The 21356-nt window shown below is 46.2% G+C and overlaps 1 protein-coding gene across 2 annotated transcripts in view; it reads left to right on the plus strand.

Annotated features, from left to right (window-relative positions):
* Window positions 1-302: 302 nt before the first annotated feature.
* LOC144142733 (uncharacterized) overlaps window positions 303-21356 on the plus strand; it is a 37568-nt gene continuing 16514 nt past the window's right edge. Inside the window, exons 1-5 of one of the 2 annotated variants that reach the window (XM_077674409.1) lie at window positions 303-518; window positions 6433-6572; window positions 9565-9638; window positions 12496-12684; window positions 20996-21281. In XM_077674409.1, the coding sequence (XP_077530535.1) occupies window positions 6497-6572; window positions 9565-9638; window positions 12496-12684; window positions 20996-21281 (625 nt within the window). In that variant the 5' untranslated portion in view covers window positions 303-518; window positions 6433-6496. The remainder of the gene's footprint in view (window positions 519-6432; window positions 6573-9564; window positions 9639-12495; window positions 12685-20995; window positions 21282-21356) is intronic. The other variant, XM_077674411.1, reaches the window with a different exon arrangement.

Genomic DNA, 21356 nt, shown 5'->3' on the forward strand with positions numbered 1-21356 from the left:
ACAGCTGCAGTTTGACCCCTTAGAGTAAGACTGTAGTCTTTCCAAGTTTCATTCAGCTAATTACCTAGGAAGTGTGCTCAATCGCAAATTAAAAGCAAACGTGTTTCGTTTCGTCCACTGAGTGGAAGGGCACCGATTAAAAAAAAAATCTTTTTGTGTTAAGAAATGGAACATGCAATAATTCGCCGTGAACAAAACAAAACAAATACACACCACAATTCGCAAAAACAAAACATACACACCACGAAATGATCTGAATTTTTTTGCAAGGATTTATGCTCGAGCATACTAAGGCGCCGAGGTTATCAGGTTATCAGTAGTTACCAGCGCCGCCGACAGGTGCGGCATCGGCGGCACGGTCGACGGCCATCGGCGGTTCCATCGGGCCGTTGCGCTGTGTTTCGCCGGCGTTCTAAAAACTTTGATCACTGCCCTGCGAAATTTCTGTACACTCGATTGGCGCAACCCACGGCTTTGCGCGGGCGGACAACTATTCAAGGTGACAAGAACTTGGTCACGTAAGTTGCATGTGGTTGTTGTATGATCTATTTTCTACGTTACCGTTACACGTTATTCAGCGCGGCAAAACGTCGTAGCAGTGAAAGCAGAATGTGTACGCAAGCACATGAATGGCTGTGCTTGCTGACGCTGGGTCGTGTGCAGTGCAGGAAATAAAGTGTGGAGAGTGCGACATGTTTTGCTCAGTCTTACGGAAACTACCGTTACGAAGACGAGGCGGCCGCAGTGCGCGCGCATTTGAACTTTCGCGCGCCTAGGTTCAGGCTTTTCTCCGAACGTGATTAATTTTCTCTGAACTTTTGGCGGCAGTCTCGCGTTTGTTTCGTTCCCCGGCGTGCGGCTGCCGCGCTCGGATTATTTCATTTAATACTTTATTCTCCAACGGCGCATCGAATGCACAACTGTTCCATCGCTAAGCCTAATGGCCGTGCACTGACTTCTCTCTTCACGGCACAGCAAGTGTAGGCCTGCCCTCACCGTGAAAATTTTGTTCGTGTTTCTCATCGTACTCAATTACCGTGTTTTACGTGTTACACCTTGTCATATCAGGAGCTTGAGAAGTACTTGAGAAGTACCGCTGGGCGCGCAGCAAATTTATCGTTTATCTAAAGATGACGCATGGTTTATGAACGTCAGGGACGCGCTTTCCAAAACGTCACCGATCACTCGGCGCTGGTGGCACCAGTTCGCGAGCGCTTTTTAGCAGTTCTACGTGATAATGGTTAATGGAGACATGTTTAGTAAAGCCATTACAAGGAGCGCCAAAGATTTTCAGTGTGATTGGTCTAACCCTGAGGTCCAATTTCAAAGAGGTGGAGAAAGAAAACGGGTTTCTGCGCGTGTCGTAAAGGCATGCACTTGTTATTAGTAGTGAAATAATCTGCACGCAGTGAAGGACATCGGGTGTGTACGTATCTTTTGTTAAAACATGAAACTTTTTTTTTTAGAAAGCTTAGAACCGCAGCAGCTCCTTGCACTAAGTAAGGCAAGCTTCCACATCAGCTTAGCTGAGCTGTAAGCAAGGGAAAACATTAGCTGGGCAGTACTTTAGAAGCTCTGTTCGTGTAGTACAGCAAAAATAGTCAAACAGGGGCTGTGGAAATGGGGGCAGAGGGGCTTGAAACAAACAAACAAAAAAAACCTGGTTGGAGCAATCCAAAGTGCTATGCTCAATACAACACAGTCATTCTTCCAAAACACGCCTTGTCTTGCAAGGCCAGTCTTTCTTTAATCCCCCATCCACCTCGTTTCTTCTTTCTTTAAAATTTGTTATTGACGCATACTATAATCCTGCAAGCAAGAGTAAATTATTTCCTTCTGATTATTTTATTCATGATGTTTATTTTATCATGCGTGAAGGGGCCTTTAAATGCATTCCGAGTGCTCAATTGCTCTTCCCTAACCAAACAAATATTGCCCGTATATGTAGGATGTTTTAAAGTCGACAAAAAGCTGCAGTGTTAGTTAAATGTTTGATTGAGCATTCAGTTACTAAAAACTAAAAATGACATCTAAAAAATTTCTGCTGACTGTTCAGATGCCGAAGTAAAGTGGTTTCTAGAACTACAGAATGCAAAAATGAAAAGCAGGAGGTCAGCACACATAAAGGCTGAGTAGAAGACAAAAGGGAATCACTGAAAGGTTTCCCTACGCTTGAAATTAATCATCATCAAGATTCTCCCCAGGAATTTTTTGCACTTGGGGGAGGGGGGGGGGGGGGGGGGCAAGAAAGTTTAGGAATTTCAAATTTTCGTCACGAATCTCGAACATATCTGGTCAAACACTGGGCATTGTGGGGCTGCTGTGTGCTGAAAAGTGGAAGCTCTTAAACAAAACAAGGAAGTCATAAGTGGGAGCATTGACTGCAATCTACTTGTTCAGTCCCTTTTCACATAACCAGGCGACGAGAAGTGCAGCCCAATTCTAGTGGTGTTGCTCTCGCACACTGGCCGCTTTTAGTTTTTCGGGCACACATTTAAAACAGGTCAACCCGAGCTGTGGGTGGCCCACTGAAGGCAGCGGCCGGTGAAGTGGAGCAGTGGTGGGAAGAACATTGATCATCATCACCACCACCAGTGATTGTCTTGAGCACCCCACCTTTGCAACACTTTCAAAGCCTTTGTAGTCAATGATCTCTACATTATTTTGGAGCCTTATTCTCTGGCGCATTTAAAGTCTTTAGATTCTGGGCCTAAATATAGACGAAACATTTTTTGCGAGATGGGGCATGGGTTTTTGGCCGTGGTACTAAAGCAAAGATGCTGTCTTTGCTGGGAGTTGGTCCCCTCCCGGGGGAAAAAAAAAAAGGTGTGGATGTTTTGATCACATGTCAAAGTGATGCTAGTTTCCTTTCGTTGCTGAGCCGTTCGTCCTTAGTTAATTCGAGGTGGTTTGGGGGTCAACAGGCAGTTGTGACCACAGGCTTTAGCAATGGGCCATTCCAGACAATGTTTGAACTGTTTTAAAATAACACTGTATCTCCCGGACACAATTTTGACCTATGTAAGTGCAGTGCCTTTGTTCCACAGTTATCTGGGTAACAGGCATTTGAAGTGCTCGGGCCATGGTATTGTTTTGCCACAACTGGCCTTTTTTTGGAACATTTGGGGGGAGGAGGGGGGGGGGGTATATGCTGCCAGTAAAAAAAAGAGAGAAAGCTGGCGCCCAAACATCTTAGTTATTTTTCTGCTGTAATGATGCTCAAAAATGGTTCTATTCACCTCAACATCTTCATAAAAATACAAGTGTGCACAGGACTCTGGGAGTTTGATTAAAGAAGGCTGAAAGGACAGGGCAGGGGTGTCCAGAGACTCTGGGGGTGCTCTGTCATTCAAACACCCCCCACCCCCCATTGATAGTGGTGATGATTATGTGGTTCTAGAAACTAAAATGTGTTTTCTTCCAGCATGAAATTTTTTTTTTTACCCAGGTACAACTTGGCTCTTACAACTGAATGAGCATCATTTATTCTAAGTAACAGCTTTGTATCTGCTGGAAACATTCTGCATGATGTAATAGATGAGGCTAATAGTAGTTGTTTGGTTAGGGAAGAACAATTGTACTCTGTGTGATGCTCGAAATGCTTTTTCAAGCACCTTCACGTGTGCTACAATCATCATCGTGAATAAAATTATGGAAAAAAAAAATCATTTACTTCTCCTTACAGGAACAGCAAAGCTGTAATGAAAGCAATGTGTCAGTTACGAAGTATAAGAAGAAAACGAACACGGCGAATGCAGAATATAATCATGATTATCCTTGGCTGACTTGCTCTGTGTTCGATCTGGCATGATTCATTTGTATTGAGCCTACCTCGCACTTTAGCCTCACTCCAGGCAGTTTTTTTTTCTTGAGCAATGACTTGGGTGCTCATGCCAAGAACAGAACGTTCTGAGCTCCTTCTTTTTGACAGTAGGGGGGGGCTCAACTTTGCCCTGGTCCCCCTACCCCCTCTTCCACAGCCCCTGTCCCCTACTACAATTGGATAACCTAGAAATGGTGCGATGTACTTGGGCAGCCATAAATGTCAGCCCTTAATTTCCTGTCAATTTTCTTCCTATAAGCGCTTGTCTAGCACATCCTTGTTGCACACAGCGTTCTTGGTCATTTTAAACTGCACATCTCAGTTTGGGGTGATTGTGTTGGTATCAGCTGGTACTGTAAAATGCTACGATTTCACAAGTTCTACGTGGGAGAGGAGCTGAGGAGTTGACATTGTTTTATTGTCTGAGCATTTTAGGCTGCTTCTCTTAGAAAACGAAGCATCCTTCCTCAGCTCAAAGTGCTGCTGTTTTAGGGATGCATAGGGCCTTGTGGAGGTAATAATGGCACTGTCTGTGACTACAATTGCAATGTCGTAGCGACTGGTTTAGAGTTTTAAGGTCATCTTACTTTTGTGCATTGATACAAGACCTTGGGCCATTGATATTTTGATGGTTATAGTACCCCTGGAAAGTTGTTTCCAGCCATGCATTTGTGCATTGGAGTGAAACCAACTTTAAAGAAAAGTGGTGTATTCCAGTGAAGCCCAAAACACAGAAACGTGGTTTTTGGGAACTTGGCTGCTTTCTTTCACTTCTGTGTATTACACTAAATGTCGTAGATATGAGATAACAAAAGATAAATGAAATACTTGTGCAAAGTCCTATGACACGAAATGAGTCACGTAAAAAAGCCAAGGAGGACTCTGCGCAAGTGCAACTGGTGTAGCTCGAATGCTTACTCACTATTGGTGAATCCCTTGCAGGTGTTATGCTTTCTCTCCCTTATTGTACAGGCTGTGTTGCGTTTCAATTTTGTTGACACTGGCATGAGTGGTATTTCGATGGGGAAATATTTCGAGTGGAGCGAAGGCATCACAGCTGAGAACAAAATGTTCATCCTGCGTGTGTTCATTGAACTTTTAAAACTGGCATGCTGTGAACTGGTGTGGTTGGCAATGTGATAGCATTAATGTATGGTGACTTGAGGCAATAGTGCTAGACATAGCTTGCATGGGATATCACCGCAGCGCTTTGTAAAGTACTGACTGCTCTCAGCTTTTTCAGCGCTACTCGAGACAACAGCGGCAGATAAGATAAGCGGTGCTCTGACATGGTGGCTACAGTGTTTCCGGTACCAGCTATGTTATAGGAGCCAGCAGAGCCATAAAGCAAGCTTTGGTGGGAGGCTGGGACTGACCAAGATATTGACCAGGTGCATATGTGAGGGCTCAGAAGTATGCTTGTCACTCTGAGAGAGCACCATGGCAGCGATAGGAAAGTTTTTTTAAAACAAAGCACACTTAGATGCAAATTTTGGCCTCCTTGGTTGTTTGGGTTTCTGCATTCTGACCATGTGCTGAATGTGTTAGTTTGCACTCTTGCATGTGTTGGTGTCACGTCAATCAGCTAAGTGTATTGGCTCGCAGAAAGAGGACATTCAATTCACGAGGACGGTATTTACACCACGAGGCAGCTGATCCTTAGCTGCACACTGTGCTCTAATGTCACCGATAAAGTGTCCGCACCAAGCCTTGCCTGATTTAGATGCCTTTCACGTTGTTAGTGGTCGTTGTCTATTGTGGCCGGAAAGGTACTATTTGTGTTTTGTCTTATGGACCTTGCTGGTAGCAAGCCCTACCAGAGCTGCCAAGAGCCAAGAATGCGTGGCCTGGGATGCCATTGGCCCTAGTGTTCCAGCCCAGCAGGGTCTTGTGTCCAGAGCTGCGGCCGGTGTATTGCTGTGGATCGTAGTCTGGAACTCTTGTCTTGAGGGCATTGTCAGACTCTTGTTGTCAGACTCTTGACTTGAGGGCGCCGTTCCAGGGACGTCGCCTGGTCAACCTTGTCTTCCCCTTCCCCCGTCCCCTTCAAATGTCCTTTAGTTCATAAGTGACCCTTCTTAGGATTGGCCCTTATTGTTTGGGTTTGGGTTTTTGCTCTCTTCTTTTTCATCTTCATCTTCTTGGGGGGGGGGGGGGGGGGGGGGGGGGGTTGGTCATGACAGTTATAGTGGTCTTTCCCCTTCTCCAAGCTAGGGCCAAATAGTTTAACGAGAAGGAGCTTTCGAGGCAAAATTTGTCTGTTACACCCCATTGTTTAAGCGCATCGAAGGACTCTGCAGTATCACGAGATTACGGCGCTGCTTATCTCACAAAACGTCATGGAAACAGCTTCTCTTATAGCATGTTTGAGAAGTAGGTAAGTGGATGGAGGTGTAACCATACAAATATGTGCGACTACACTAAGGTGTCACCTGTACAGTTTTCTGAAAATGTTTTTGCAAAGTAGTGAAATTTTCCAGAAAAGTGTTTGTTTATAGGGGTTGTAACTTACACATTAGGTGGACATTTAATGCCAAAAATACTTTATGTAACATTTGGTGTGTCAACAGGTTGTGGCTGTTAGTGGTGATCTCCTTTTGTCACTGCAGGGCTCAAAACCAAGTATTGTGGCAGAATCCGCTGGTTCCGGGGCACCGGCTCAAGTGAACAGGGATGGCAAAGCGAGACGCAAGCCCGGACCCATGGGGAGAGAAGACCGCTGACAGTGACGACGAAATACCCTTGATGGGTGAGCTAAAACGGTGAAATGGCATCGCACTCGCCAGATTTTGCGCTCGCCAGATGCTTTTGCTGGAGAAAGAGTGCGTGATGTTATTTTCGCTGCAGAAAGCAGTTGGACGTCAAATGGGGAGGCCACGAACACTTTGTGTTTGAAGTATGCTGAGAATGAATACACGAGAAATGAGAACTCCGTACCTAATATACAGCTGGAACCAAGAAAGAATTTTTAGATTATGCGTCGCTGCATTGCAAATATTCATTCTACTCAGAAAAATGCTAAAGGGGTGCTGAAGACTAAATGATATCTCATTATAATTGGAAGGTAACAGGACCTTTCAAAGCTTCTTTTGGTATGTAGCAGCAAGTGATGCTTTGTTTAGGGGTATGTTATTTAAGCAGGCATTTTTTTTTTCTTTTTTGTGCCTGTGACATGAAAGAGTACACCTGCATAGGAAGCAGGCATTCTCAGCAAGGGAGGTGGTGTTACTTAGGAGAACAAGTAGAAACTACCGTATTTTTGCGCGTATAACCCGCCCCTGCATATAATCCGCAGCCCCACTTTCAGCCCGCCGGAAAAGAAAAAAAATCCTTGCGTATTGCCCGCAAATTCGAATACAGGAAAGGCTGCACCAAAGCTACTGCCCAAGAAACACATCACATACTATGTAGACAGAAAAAGCGTATATTTAGCAAGTAGAATACACTGACTGCAAGGCGAAAGTCACAATTCACTAATAAAATTCAGTGGTTAGAGTGCGCTTGTCCTTGTTTTTTCTTCCTTGTCCTTGTATGTTTTGCGCAATCGCTGTCATGGAAGGTTTAGTCAATGGTAGTGGGTAGGAGCTTCACGGCACAACTCTCATTTCCGTTAAGCTGCACTAAAGAAAAGTCCTCGCGTATTATCCGCACCCCTACTTTGCCACTGAAATTTCTGCATTTTTGGTGCGGGTTATACGCGCCAAAATCCGGTATTTGCGCAGTTCCCCAACATGGTTGCTACTGGCTGGTCAGTTCACGAAGACGGTTGCGCTGGTAATTACGGGGTTTTGCCTTTGGTTGTCGGATACTGACATTGCTGTTGAAAGGGGCAGCAGCTTTTGCTGTCACACACACCAGTGTTCCGATGGTACTTTTGAGACTATGCAAAACATTTAACTTCAGTGAAAGCAGGTCCAAACCGTCGCAGCAGTTGTAGCAAGAGAGCTGAATTTCTTGCTTTCTGGAAGCCATGGACTTAGCAGAACTTTCTTGCTGTTTGTTTCAGGGAAACAAATGGTACTGTTTTAAAGGAGCCAGAAAGAGACAACACAAGTTTGGTTCATTCAAAAGATTGCCTCGTTAGAATCATACCGACACCACTCTTAATGTAAACGTCGCTCAAATGAGCTATATAATTAGGAAAAAAGAGTATGGCCATGCGACCCACTAGCCATTTCCCGCAACGGAACCTATGGCGTCATACCAGCCAGCTCTGTGATTGGCGGAGGCCGGCAAAAGCAAACGCAAATTAGGCAGAGCTTATAAGCTTGCCAAACGAGCTATTGCACTTAATTTTAGGGCACATTCTTTCTAAAGCCGTTGGAATGGTGGGACAAACAGTGGAAGTTACCAAAGCACACGTAAACATAAAAGTACTGATGCATACTGCTTTTGGTACTACGCGCACTATGCTTGGTTTAGCTGCACAGGACTGCGGGGCTTTGGGGTTTTCTCAGACGACACTGGCCGATTGACGCAAGCAACGGTGTCTTACGTGACCATATTTGTTGAGCGACCACTATGTTTCACGAAACGGTTATTTTCTCCCTGAACTAAAGCAAGCTAGGTTTAAATACAGTCAAAAACAAACCAAAGGCAGAAAATGGCTTGCCACGGTATGGTGGCGCCATCTAGGTTCACTAATGGTAAACAAGCCTTCCCAATCGACTGCAGAGCGGTCGGTTCCTGTGATGTCATTGCAAACCATGAAATGCACGATTTAGCGGGAAAATCAAAATTTTAACTTAAATTGAATTATTTCTCAGTGAATAAAGCATCGTTTGCATTCGAACAAGCGCTGGGGGCACTATAAAACATGAAATCTTTCGAATAACACAAACTTGTATTTTGTCTTCATGGCTCGTGTTTGGACAGGCGCCACTAATCCTGTTTCACCATTCATGACTCGTGATGTTGCAAATCATGCTTGCGATAACGGTGTTTTATACTTTTGGCTGCGTTTTCTGCATTCACACGGAATTACTGTTGTTGCAAGAAGCACATTTCGTAAATAGTACCGTAATCTACCAGTATAGGCCAACTTATTACTGCGCTTTAGTGTTCTTAACACAGTGTTTTGCCAATAGGTAGGTGACTGTGCTCAGTTCAATGCGGTCTGGTATGCAAGTGCAGTGCACTGCTCCGCTCCTGGATTGTCCCGAGCTTTGTTCAGTCATAATTTCCAGCACAATTTACATTCGAGCAGTCAGAGATTCACTGAGGGCAGGATGGGATGGAAGCTACGCTGCCAGTATTTCAACTCTTTGTGAAGCTCACAAGCAATGGACTGCTTGCAGCAGTTGTCAGGCCTCGTCTTCTAAAAAGCTTGAGTTGGGTGTCACGGCAGTAATTTCTCGTTCAGTAACCGACAGATAGCCAAATATTCTCGCTACAGTACTTCAGGCTTTGAAGGTGCGCCCCAAAATAACGCAGAAAACAGATGGCAAAAAACTGAGCTCTTTGTACTTAAGTCTCGTTTTGCTCCTACGGAAAGCCCGGGGACTTAAGATAGCTGCAGTAAAGAAATTATTTCAGTGTTGAGTTCAGTGTGTGTGCCTTGTTGCAGTTGCCTCGCAGTGCTCCTTGGTTCGTTGCGCCCTTTGTTGCTACTTTTGCAAATCTGGTTTGAGTGATGCGCTAGCTGTCATTTATCTGTGGATGTTTCCCTCGAAGCTTTTAAGAAGGTGAATCGCTGCGTGACTCCTAACGAGTTGTGTTCCCTCTGTTTGGTGTATTTGCAGTGTGCGACGAGTGCAATACGGTCTACACTGGGTATTGCCGAAAGCATCCGTACAGGCTTGTCAGGCATGTGCCGGTAAGTGACGCTCTTTTTTGGTTCCTCGAGGTAGTTTGGGACGTTTGGAGGGAGCCTGTACAATCAGAAACACGCAAGGTTAACAACGTGCCCCAGTGGACTGTAGCTGTGCCCGCTGAAAAACTGGACCGAACCATTAAAGAGAGTACTGGCACGAAATTTCAAAGCGGATATAAGCCTCCTCTGTACATGGAGATACCTCCCAAGAACCGTAACAGCTCAGTATACAATATTTTAGATCAATTCTACTGTTTGCATGCTTGAGAAAGCTCGGAACGATACCCGTTTGACACCAGATGACACGTTGAGTGCCTCGCCCCAAACTGCCTTCATCGGGGCTCCCGTGACGTAGCCAACGCGCTGGCTACTGTTGCTTGCGCTGCTCTGCCTTGTGCATCGGGTCACAGTTTTGGCACTGACGTTGCGCTGCACACGCGTGCCAGCATGGCCGTTATGGGCACGTACTTGACTGGCCGGGGTGCAACAAGAACAGGGATGTCAAGAGTGCCGTCCTGTCACAGCGGCCGCATCAGTATTGGTTCCGCCAAAATCGAAACTGGCCCAAATAAATGAGGCTTTAAGCAATTATACATCGATCAACCACCTAATGGGCCGTTATATAATTTCTGGGCACCTGTAGGGGCGAAAAAAATGTAACAAAAATTTCGTGTCTCAGTTCTCCTGTGGTGAACTCTGACTTGTCTCACAGTTGTCCGGCTGTTGGTTCTTTTACTGTTAGTGTTTCAGCTGTTACTTTTTTTACTGCACCTTTTCCTTCCCCCCGTGTGATTTTTCAAGCTTCTCAGCCTAAAGTTATGGTTGCATGCAGACAGAGCATGTGCAGGGTAATCTGTGTCGTTCTGTAGGCTACTACGGCAGGCCTCACAGCTGTGTAGCTAGGATGCATTAAAGGGACAGACAGCTGATTTTTGTGAAGCATACACTTTCTTTCCCAACAAAAGGCACCTTGAACTGAAATGGTTTCCGCCCTAATTTAAATGGTTTTCACCCAAGAACGTGTGACAGCGGAAGTAGAGAACGTTCGAAAGCGCGTCACGTTTAGACACACTAAACCTTTCAAAATTTAGAATGTTCAGAGCCAAATTAAAATTATTTCTGCCAATTTATTTAGAAGCCCCGATATATAAAATGCTGGCTTCTATAAAAGCTAGAGGACCTGCACTGCACAAAAATCACTTGTCTGTCCTTTAAAGAGTATGAACTTTTGGAAAGACACGTAGGCTGTTTCCATGGCTGGCGTACAGCACGTGTCTTTGCTGTTTATGAGGCTGGCCTGTCTATCATTTGTGAGCGTGTCTTCCACGTACGGCACACGCTGGCGTTTTAAAAGGCAATAGTCTTTCTTGGACTACTTAAACCTGAAGCTTCTGGTCTGTCTGTATGTATGAATGTATGCCTGTCTGTCTGCCTGTCTGTCCCTCGACCCAGCCTGTAAGCCGAAAGTTGAAGAAATACTTGAACAAGAGGTTATTATAAGCAAAACTTTTCCAAACCACTAAATATCTTCCAGGGAAAAGAAACATTAGGCGTATTTGAGGCAAGACATCAATACATGATTGGTACTAGACACTGTTCTTCCAATTGGAAATAGATGTGCACTTGGTATTTGCAATAATGAATAAAAAATACATGTTGAAAAGGGTATTTTTGACCCAAAAATACAAAGACAGCACGCAAAGAGCCTGGACCACATGGCGAGGTTACAAGTTCAACGGTAATGGAAGATTCGTATATGGCACACAGGCATTGGAACGCACAAAAATTGAATTGACTTGAGCAAACCTCTATGGTGCTTATTGTGGGAGGGGAACACTATGGCAGATGGGTGGGGCAGACAAGAGGGGCATTAACTTGGAGGGGCCCCAGAGCACTGTGGTCTTTCGACGACATTTGCAGCAAAGTGAGCAGATACGTGGCCAATTTTTTTTTTAATAAATGTCCATAAAAGAAGTTCACACCAGTTATGAGGGCCGACTATTTCTCACGTAAGTTGTTAGGTTCTTCTAAAGTCATTACATAGTTCACTAAGTTATAAACAGTCTTAAGGAAGATAGTGAATTGCATTAATTGTAGACAGAACACTAAAAACAATTTGCCCCTTTGACGAAGTAACCGAATGTAAGTGTGAACAATGACTATAGGAAATGGCACTGAGTCGGTTAATAAACACAGCTAGCTGTTTTTATATGAACAGGCAGCTATGGGGCACAAATAGATACAAAATACGCACAAGACAAGACAGAGTATACAGTAAATACACTTTGACGATCTAAAAAAGCACTGGAAATTACTATACTCTCTAATGCAAAATTTGTGCACAGTGCGAACTGCTGTCTTCCCTGTCACAGCATATAGCTGCTCCGTTTCAGGAAGCGATCTTGGGATCAGCGAATGCACGGCAGTGCGCACTACTCTGCCGTTATCTTGCAGCACGCCGCCATCGCCCAGAATGTTGTTGCAAATCGTGTTTGAACCTCCCACACAAATGTCACGTGGTTCAGGTGAGCCACAAATAGGTGGAGGAGCGTCTGGCAATAGTGTGAGGGGGAGGCAGTGAGAGAGATGATGCCATAGCAGCACGTGCTTCCCTCCCCTCAGACTTTTGCCATGCTTTTCCCCGTTGCTTTCTTTCTGTCTTTGCTTGCTCAGTTACAACGCCGTCGCTGCTGTGAAACCCAGCAGCAGCCGCCAGAGCACTTGCGCACTAAAAGATAGCGCAATCAAAAGCACTATAAAAAGTAAAGAGAACTGAGAATGTTTCTGGACTCGAAGAATCGCTGGCTACTTGTTCACGCTGTTGTCGGTGACAACCTGACTGATCCTGTGTTGCCTGCAGGCACCGTTCGGGGATGAGCGGCGCCCCATAAAGACGCTGCCCAGTTCTCTGCACATCGCTCCGTCTGCGAAGGCACCCCGTAGGTTCGGGATTTTCACATCGGAGGCCGTCCCGGCGAGGACGGTGTTTGGCCCTTACGAGGGCGCTCGCATCGACGACCTCACCAAGACCAGCTCCTACACCTGGCAGGTGGGGGTTGCGACACTGCAGGCACAAGATGTCCCCAGTCCACCACTACTCTCTCTACCCCTCGAATCACTCACCCACTTACAGATGCACGACACCGGTGTCAAGTTTAGCAGATGTGGGCATTGTTCGTAACAACTTGGGGGGCAAACAATGTAGATCAGTGCATGAGGTCCAACTTCTTTGGTTAAGCCCGAGTGCCAAGTCATGCAGTGCCCGTTTGAGTGAGGCGATGCCCCTCGGATCTAGGTGTTGCCCCATAGGTCTTTAACCCTTTTGTTACCACACCTACCGTATTTACTCGCATAATCCTCGCACTTTTTTTCGGAAAAGTCAATGCGAAGATAGGGGTGCGAGAATTATGCGGGGAAAAAAAATCCGGTGCACAGTGTTGCCAATTTGCCTTCTGCCAGTCCCGCTAAATGCAGCGGTCGTTTTTTGTATATGTAAGCTCAGTGTTGCCAACAGCAGCTATTTCTTTATATTTTATTATTTACAACGTAAACAGTCTCCCGTCGATCAGCGTTCATGAAATTGCCGCCTTTGCTTTCTGGCGCGCGCCCTATCTCGTCGGCGTCACGTGCGTGCCCTACTCCAGTAACGCACGTTGAAGTCTGTGACGCCGAAGTGCCTGCCTGCGGCGCGGCTGCTGTGTTCGATCGCGTACTCTACCGCTTTCAATTTGAAAGCGGCAATGTAGCTGGCGTTCTTCCCCATGGCGCAGCGGCACCAAGCACAAAACAAAGAGATCAAAAAGTTCTCAAAATGGCAGCGAGATATCCACCACTGACGCGAGTGACTCACTGACTGCTGCTGCTCAACGACGGGACCACGACGGCGACACGACGACACGGCATCGGGCTGCGCGAACGCGAAACCGGCTCAAGTACAGTGCGAGTAGCGTGTTAGGGCACCTGTTAGTGAGTATATAGCCATGCAGGTTGTTGGGGCGCCTGGATGGCCTTGGATACACAGCGCTCTCCGCCGAACGGGGAGGCGGCGGGGGAGGGCGCGCGTTGGAGAGCACGTGCACCATGCGGGTTTCGCGAGTAGGCAACTTTCGCCGCTGCAAAGTTGGGGGTGCGAGGATTATGCGAGGAACCAAAAAATCCAAGTTTTGGTGGCTCACATTAGGGGTGCGAGGATTACGCGAGTGCGAGGATTACGCGAGTAAATACGGTATTCAAAATCGTTCAATTTGAATGATACATTGGGAGCCCCTTTTCATAGCGCTCCAGGTGCTTCTGGAACAGGTAAAGCTGTTTGGGGTTTGCTCAGAAAATGCCCTTTCGAAATCACTTTTGTTTTCATTTTGCAATGAAAACATGATTTTTGACGCGCATTCGCATCAGCTGGGTGTGTAAAAGGGGCGTGGTTATCGCGTGTCACTGCTACCAAAGAAAGGCGTGCCACTCGTAATTACTCTGAATCACCGTTTGGTTTTTGTTATCTGGGCATGAATGAGGATTTAGAAGATGATTTTCAGTCGTTAGGTTTGCACAGTAATATTCCCTGCAATCGGCTGAAAATATCAAGCAGTGCCTGTTTGCAAAGTTGTTTTATAATTTTAAGCAGTTTTATTGCATTTGCACACGTTCTAAGTCATGTATTTACTGCACGAACATTCGCAAACAGTTCACACAGCTTCGGTTTCATTTCTGCATCGCGAAATTCATATTTGGCACTACTACGCGGTTACCCAACTTAAGCCTATGTGCCATGGCGCACGCCTTCAGCATCTGCTACTGATCCTTGAAAAGAGCATGCCACTCATGATTTCAGCCCACCCTAACTCAATTTCTGCGGTGAGAACGTCCATGCAAAAGGTAACACCCAGTTACCAGATATTAGTTCTGACAAGGAGAGCGCTTGAAACCTCCTGCACACCTCCTGCTGTTCGCCAGCCAGTTTTGTTTTTATATGAGGGTATCTTCAGTGGTCTAGTGTTGCTCCATAATAGAACTATCTATTCGGATGGAGTCTCCAACAGGATTCGTGTTTCTTTTTTCTTTTTTTTAAATGGGAGTGCTGACGAAATTTTGAAGATGAGATAAGTTCGGAGATCTGCTTCTGTATTGCTGGCATTTCTCGCTGGCTCGCTGCTTCGATTGGAGGTTCTCGAGGAACAAACGATTTGATCGTTGGCAGTGGAGAGAGAGAGAAATAACATTTATTTACACATCCGGCGTGTGGGAAGTCCCCGGCCTCGCAGGGCGCGGATGTTCCCTGTCTAAAGACTACGGCTATTAAAGTCCAATAGTCCTAGGGCCTAGACCTCGAGGATGTTGTACTTCAGCTAGGCGACAGATACTCGAGTTCCTCCGCACCCGTTGGCCGGGGCGTCGGTTCCCTTTCTCCGTTGCTTCGCCAAAGCCTCCTCGAGCCGCTGGATAGCCCTTCTTTGTGTCTTCGGGTCTTCGGAGCGTATCCACGCACCCACCTCTTCGGGATACGTGGCGTCCTGGCACTGCCCGTTCCCGTTCTTCATGGCACTGTTACACTCACCCCACATGATGTGGCGGAGAGTAGCTAGTTCACGTTGGCGCTGGGGTTCGTTGGCTCGTCGGGCAGCTGGTTGCGACCCAAGTTTTACAGCGATTCCAGGCACTCTATTTTTCTTGGTTTTTGTCACACTGGACGCGAAAACATGCCGGGGACACAACAGGCGGGCGGAGCGAGCCGCACGGTCACTGCGCAGGTGGTGGCCATGGCTGGGAAGTGGCACAGGCTGTCGCAGTTAGCTCGACCTGTAGCTTGTTACTGCTGCACGAAATAGGACTCAAGTGCCAAACAAGGCAGCACATACGAGAAAGGGGTTAATGATGCATGGCAAATTGCATTAAAAATCGTCATCTACTCTCCTTACGAGAGCAGCGATCTAATGTCCGCCGCAGTGTCAAGCCTAGCACATCTGTAGGCAGACCTGTAGGCAGACCGGCTGGCTGCTCTTAGTACGCGTCTCCCCACCCACTGCCTCGAGCGTCGCACGCCGTTCTTTAGCCATGGCAGCAATTTCTACTCGCGGCGCCTGCATCACGTCTACGGTCACTTTTTAATTAAGCGGCTGATGTAATCATTGCATGTAGGGGCATTAGCAGGAACTGTCGGCGACGCTGAATCGACAGTGCTACGGCAGCTGTGCTCTGTGATATACATCCTACAGTCACATGGGCAGCTTTGTTTATAGGCTGCATTCGTTGAAAAGTTTAGCTGTCAATTCCTTCGCTTGGCAACACTGGAAACGGCCACAGACATGGCCGATGCGCCATGGACATGGCGCGGCTTTGGCCATGCCGAAGAAAAAAAAAAAAAAACCGGCGTGCGTCGTCTGCTCAGTTTTGACCCGATTCTCAACGGTGGCATCAACAGAGATGTTATTAATTGCACTCACGTTAAACTCGAGGCAATACTTTGCGTTCAGTGAGGTAGAGTTTGTAACGTGCAGCACGTTCATGTTCTTAGTACCGCCATCCTGCAGAGCCCGACTGAACAAGTGACGGCGCACTCACACGGTTGCCTCCACGTGTGTCTCGCCAGTGAATACAAGCAATACCAAATCCAGCCTTTCACGGCAAAACCTGAAACTGGAACTGCAACTGGCTGCATTAAAAACATTTTTAATTAAACAACCATCGCGTGCTGAAGCAAATGAGGTTTCCACACATGGTAAATAGGGCATTAGCTACTTATAACGCAACAAAAAAACAAGATGCAAATTTTTTGTGTCAGTGCCCCTTTAACTCTTTCACTACGGCGGAAAAACGGCCGATTTTGAGTGCTTCCACAAAACGTTTTTTTTCTCTTGAGCTACTGGACACACTTAGCCTTGCTATGCATGAAATTGTAGCTTATTGATTGCTCTTCCAAACAGAAAGCAGCAGTTTTGTTAAAGGCACGATTACGTACAGTTTATTCGTCAAGTAATCAGAAAAAAGCCCCCAACAAAGGTATACAAGAAGCACAAATCGGCAATTTTACCGAGACAAAATTATTTCAGGAATTTTAAGATATACAAATTGTTCCTGCGTTCCTTGGTTCCTTGCGTTCCTTGGATTCAATATATAAATCAACAGTGTACACTAAGTTTTGGATTTTTGAGGGCCCGTCAACCTAGCGGAACTGACGGCTGTGCCACGCCGTGAAGCCACTGAAGGGTGAGTGAGTCTCTGTAAAATGCGCATCCAAGCATACTCTTTTGTGTTCTCGCACAAAATCCTTAACAGTTCGGTGGTAAAAAACAAGAAAAAAAATCCATCGCTCTTGACAAGTGTCACACCTGAACCCTGCAGCGCTAATCTGACACGAGCGCCAGGTTATCTTGAAGGTGATAGCGCGATACGGCGCGGTGAATTTGGCAAAATATCCTGGCCGTACGTTGTCGAGACCCTAAACACAAAAGTAAAACCACAGTCGTCGGATAAGAAGCACGTTTTGTTTATAAATACAGCACGGAGTCACAATGAAATTACCTGCCAGCGCTTGTTGAAGTGCAAGGCACCTGAACCGGAGCTTCGTCGTCCAAACTGAAATCTAAATATCCCACATCGTTGCTTGACCCATCACTGCTGCTGGAATAAGAAAAATCGACAGCAGGAGCTGCCGAAGTGCTTGCTACAGCAGTCCGACTGTGCTGAGCGCGGCGCGAACCCAACGCCATTTTCCTCCTAATCCCCTCTACCTTCGGTTCAAATTTCTCTTGCTACACTGCCACCACACGCGACACATAAACAAACGAAACCAAAACTGAAAGAGAAGTTGCCAATGAACACACCAGATGGCGGTAGTTGTCTGTGGAGCGCGGGTTTTAGATTTTGCGGGAGATTTGAAATCATCGGAAGCCGGCTTCTGATTGCCTATGGTGCCGTAGTGAAAGAGTTAAACTGTTAGGTGGCGCTGCAATGAGGAGGCAGTGCTGAGCTCTTTCATCGAGCAGGAGCTACTCAGCGAAAGCTTGCAGGGCGCGATTATAGCGTATCGCACTTCATTCCTGCAAGCAGGGCTACAGTAGCGAGTGAGAAGATGATAATAAAGCGGTACTCTATGTTTTGAGAGGTAATGGATGTCAAGAAGGGTCAACCACCGAGTTGCGTTTTCAACTCCATGCAGATATTTCTGCGTCGCGTGCTTGTCCCGAATGCTGTGCTGGTTGTGAATGCAAAGTCAGTCATTGACTAAATGTTTTTTACATCACAAGGGACAAATGAGTGCCTCTGGTAATGTCAAACCGCCAAATTTCTTGCAGGGAACCAGCCAAAATTGCGCATTTCGGAAGGGAGGTTGGGCTTCACCTCATGGCGCGGCCACCACGCATGCTAACGTTTTTTTTTATATCGGGCAAACTGTTCATCGCAAGTCACTATTTTTTGTAGGACGTATTTTCAAAACGTCTGCCTACCAAACGTATATTCAAAATTTTTTCTACAATTTGTGGCTTGCTAAACACAACTCCTTTTTTATCGTTTTCTATGAAAACTTGACAAAAATTTTGATTTTGAAATTTATCGCATATATGATGTATGAAAGCATTTTAACAACTGGTGTTGTTGGAAAGGGCATTCAATCATCTGCATTTTATGATGCTGCAATGATGCTGCAATTAGTGCATAACCAGTATGTTTAGTGAATAGAAAATGTTTTCTTAGTTCGCTAAAAATCAGTCAATTTCCCGCAGTAACGAAAGAGGTAAGAAGACTGATTTGTCTGAGTAAGAATGATACCAACTTTACTGAAAACTTCGAAGAAGTAGTGGAGATACCAGGAAAAACAAATGCAGCAGCGGTGACTCCTGAGCCACCATCCAGCGATTTCTCCATGATGTCACAAGAACCTTGTGGGAGCGATAGGCAGCAGCCGATGTAAGCCACCGCCCCGAAATGTGACGAGGTGATTCCATTAGATCATATTGCTTTAATACTAACGCGCAGGTAAACACTGGTCATTGTGTTTTTAGTTATGGCCCATATGATGTCACTCCTGCCCATATTACATGTCTGTAGCGCAAAATTTGAAATTTTTTCAGTATTTCTTGTGTTTTCTCTGCCTAAAAATGCCTTTTGTGTCTGGAACGGACCTGATTGAGTTACCAGAGCTAGTACTTCCAAATTTATCGAAGTTATATTTTGCCTTGGTGGCCTGTTTAATGGTCTCACTGGGCTGACGCTCGGGTGGTTTTGTCGGCCATTGCCATATCAGCAGCCATATGTCACACTAGTGAGGCGGTATCTTCAATTTGTCAAAGTGCAATGATAAGATTTGCAACCTTTGCTTGGTGTGTAATACTTATGGGCTCTCTGCATATTTAGCTCTCCTGGATGCTGTTATTAGTTTCAATGTTCACTCTCCCAATTTTTGAGAAATCAAATGATCGTTGGGTCTTAGGGTAGCAGTGCATCTAGTACTAATGGCCATTGAAGTGGTATGAAGTTATGAAGTCAGCAGCTGTTAAAGCAAGTTTATGCCTAATGAATGAGTAGAAAAACTGCACGTCAAGGACAAGACAATGAGGATGAGACAGGATCAGTAGTGGAAGCTAAAGGCGCCAGCCATGGCAGGTAGGCTTGAAGTTGGGCAACTGCGTAGTAGCACCAAATATGAATTTCGGGATACAGAAACGAAACCGAAGCTGTTGTAAACTGTTTGCGAATGGTTCTGTGGTAAGTAGAACTACAACGCGACATAAACCAACATGCGCAGAGGCAACAAAACTGCCTAAAATGATAAAATAACTTTGCAAACAAGCACTACTTGATATTTTCAGCTGAATTCAGTGATTATTACTGTCAGAGCGCAAACCTGGCACCCGTCCTGTGCCATCCTCATTGTTTCTTTGACATGCAGTTTTTTTTCTCCTCTTGAAATGCAGTACCAGCTAGCCCAACAACATGCTTTACTGAGCCTAATGAATAGTTCTGCCACTCACAGCTGCTCACAAGGTGACAAAGTGCATTGCTTTAACATTTTCGTAGGATGTGAGTGAAATATACAGTGTAACCCCATTCGTACGTTTTTCACCGGACCGGGAAAACAAAACATAACAACCAGGAAAACGCACCAGTGAGGAAACCTTCGAAAATGAACCTAACAGTGTAGCTTTGACTTCCAACCATACATTTCTGCAAATTTGGCTTTCGAATGTCGAAGACTCAAGAATGTAAGATTTTTCCTTTTTGCGATCACTGGAAAACACCATGCATGGTAATGCAAGGTCCCTAGTGACGTCGACTCTCCCATGCTGGCTGCTTGTCTACTGCGTTTAGTACGTCAAACTTTTCCTAAGGCAAAGCGCCCCTCCTGTTTTCACGACGTCATCAAGACACGACAAAGTTTGCGGTTGCAAGTTCAGTGGTGTTCTCAAAGCTTGAAGAGCACGATGACGATAAAAGCGCGTTCTATTCTTGCGGTGGTGCTTTTATGGCAAATGCACACTTTCGGCGTTCCGAAGTGAAACTTCCGTTGTAAGCGCAGTGATGATGGTGGTACCATAGTGTAACATAGGGCCGTAGAGTGGTGACGAATCGCACCCGCGTGCGGCTTCATGCAATCATTTCCATAGCCAAGCCTGGTCAAGGCTTATCAAATGTCAAAATGGTGGTTCATGCATGTTGCCCGGCCAGGTTCGGAGTGTCAGATTGCGACGAATGATCTGGGAACATACTCTGAGCCACGATGTAATAGTGAGGACTTTAATACATGGAACTGTATGTGAGCTGCACCGGGAGCGGTCAAAAACAGCGTAGCAGCCAAGAAAACGCAGCGCTGAGGAACATATGAGCAGGGTTCTACTGTAGTATGTATGCGAGCATTGGTTTAGTTGTCTTTTGTTCAAAGCATTGCGATAGACCTTTGCCTGTTAGAGCATTCACTTGTGCTATACTCGGTTACAACTCAAGAACGGCACCACCTCATGTAGTGTATCACTCTGCCAAAGCGCCGGACCCGTGACGTCAGTGCGCACGCGTTTTGAAAGGGGTTTGCTATGAATGCGTGATATCGTCTGCCTTGTCTCATGCTGTTGGTTTGTCGTCACTGGAGTTGTTTATAAGCATGTTAAGTCCAAAAAGTCACGGGAACGGCTCACGCCGTGTTCAAAATATTCCCAGTAACGCCCTACTTGCGCCGCATGAAGAAACATCCGGCTACAGTGATAAGGCACAGCGGCAACTTCCGGTGACGTTCTTAAGTTGTCAATGAGTATAGTGAGTTGGTGAGTATTTTGTTCAATGGGTTGCTGGAATGTGGGGCACACTTGGATATTTTGAGCCCCTGAGTTTAGACATTTGAAGTGCATTTGTGAGCCAGTCTTGCTCTTCAACAGCTGCCAGGCACGGGGAAGGCGTACCGCGTGGACGTGGGGCCCCCCGTCGGCCGGTGGGGGGACGGCATCCCGTACCTGGTGGACGGCCGTCCGCTGGCCGAGTCCAACTGGATGCGCTACGTGCAAGCAGCGCAGGACGAAGACGAGCAGAACCTGGCTTCCTTCATCGGCTTTGACGGGCACATCTACTACCGCGTGCGCTACGCCCTCCCTGCCGGCCGAGAGCTGCTGGTGCGCAGGCCGGGACCCTTCGGATGGCCGTACAACACCCGTCCACCGACCGAGGGTAAGAGGGAGTTTGTGGATAAGCCACGGGTCTCTGTGTTTTCTGTGTGAGCAGTGGAGGGAGGAACGTAAAGAG

The sequence above is a fragment of the Haemaphysalis longicornis genome, unplaced genomic scaffold, assembly GCF_048455015.1.
Source record: "Haemaphysalis longicornis isolate Haplotype H1 unplaced genomic scaffold, Haemaphysalis longicornis Haplotype H1 scaffold_6, whole genome shotgun sequence".
NCBI classification, from domain to species: domain Eukaryota; kingdom Metazoa; phylum Arthropoda; class Arachnida; order Ixodida; family Ixodidae; genus Haemaphysalis; species Haemaphysalis longicornis.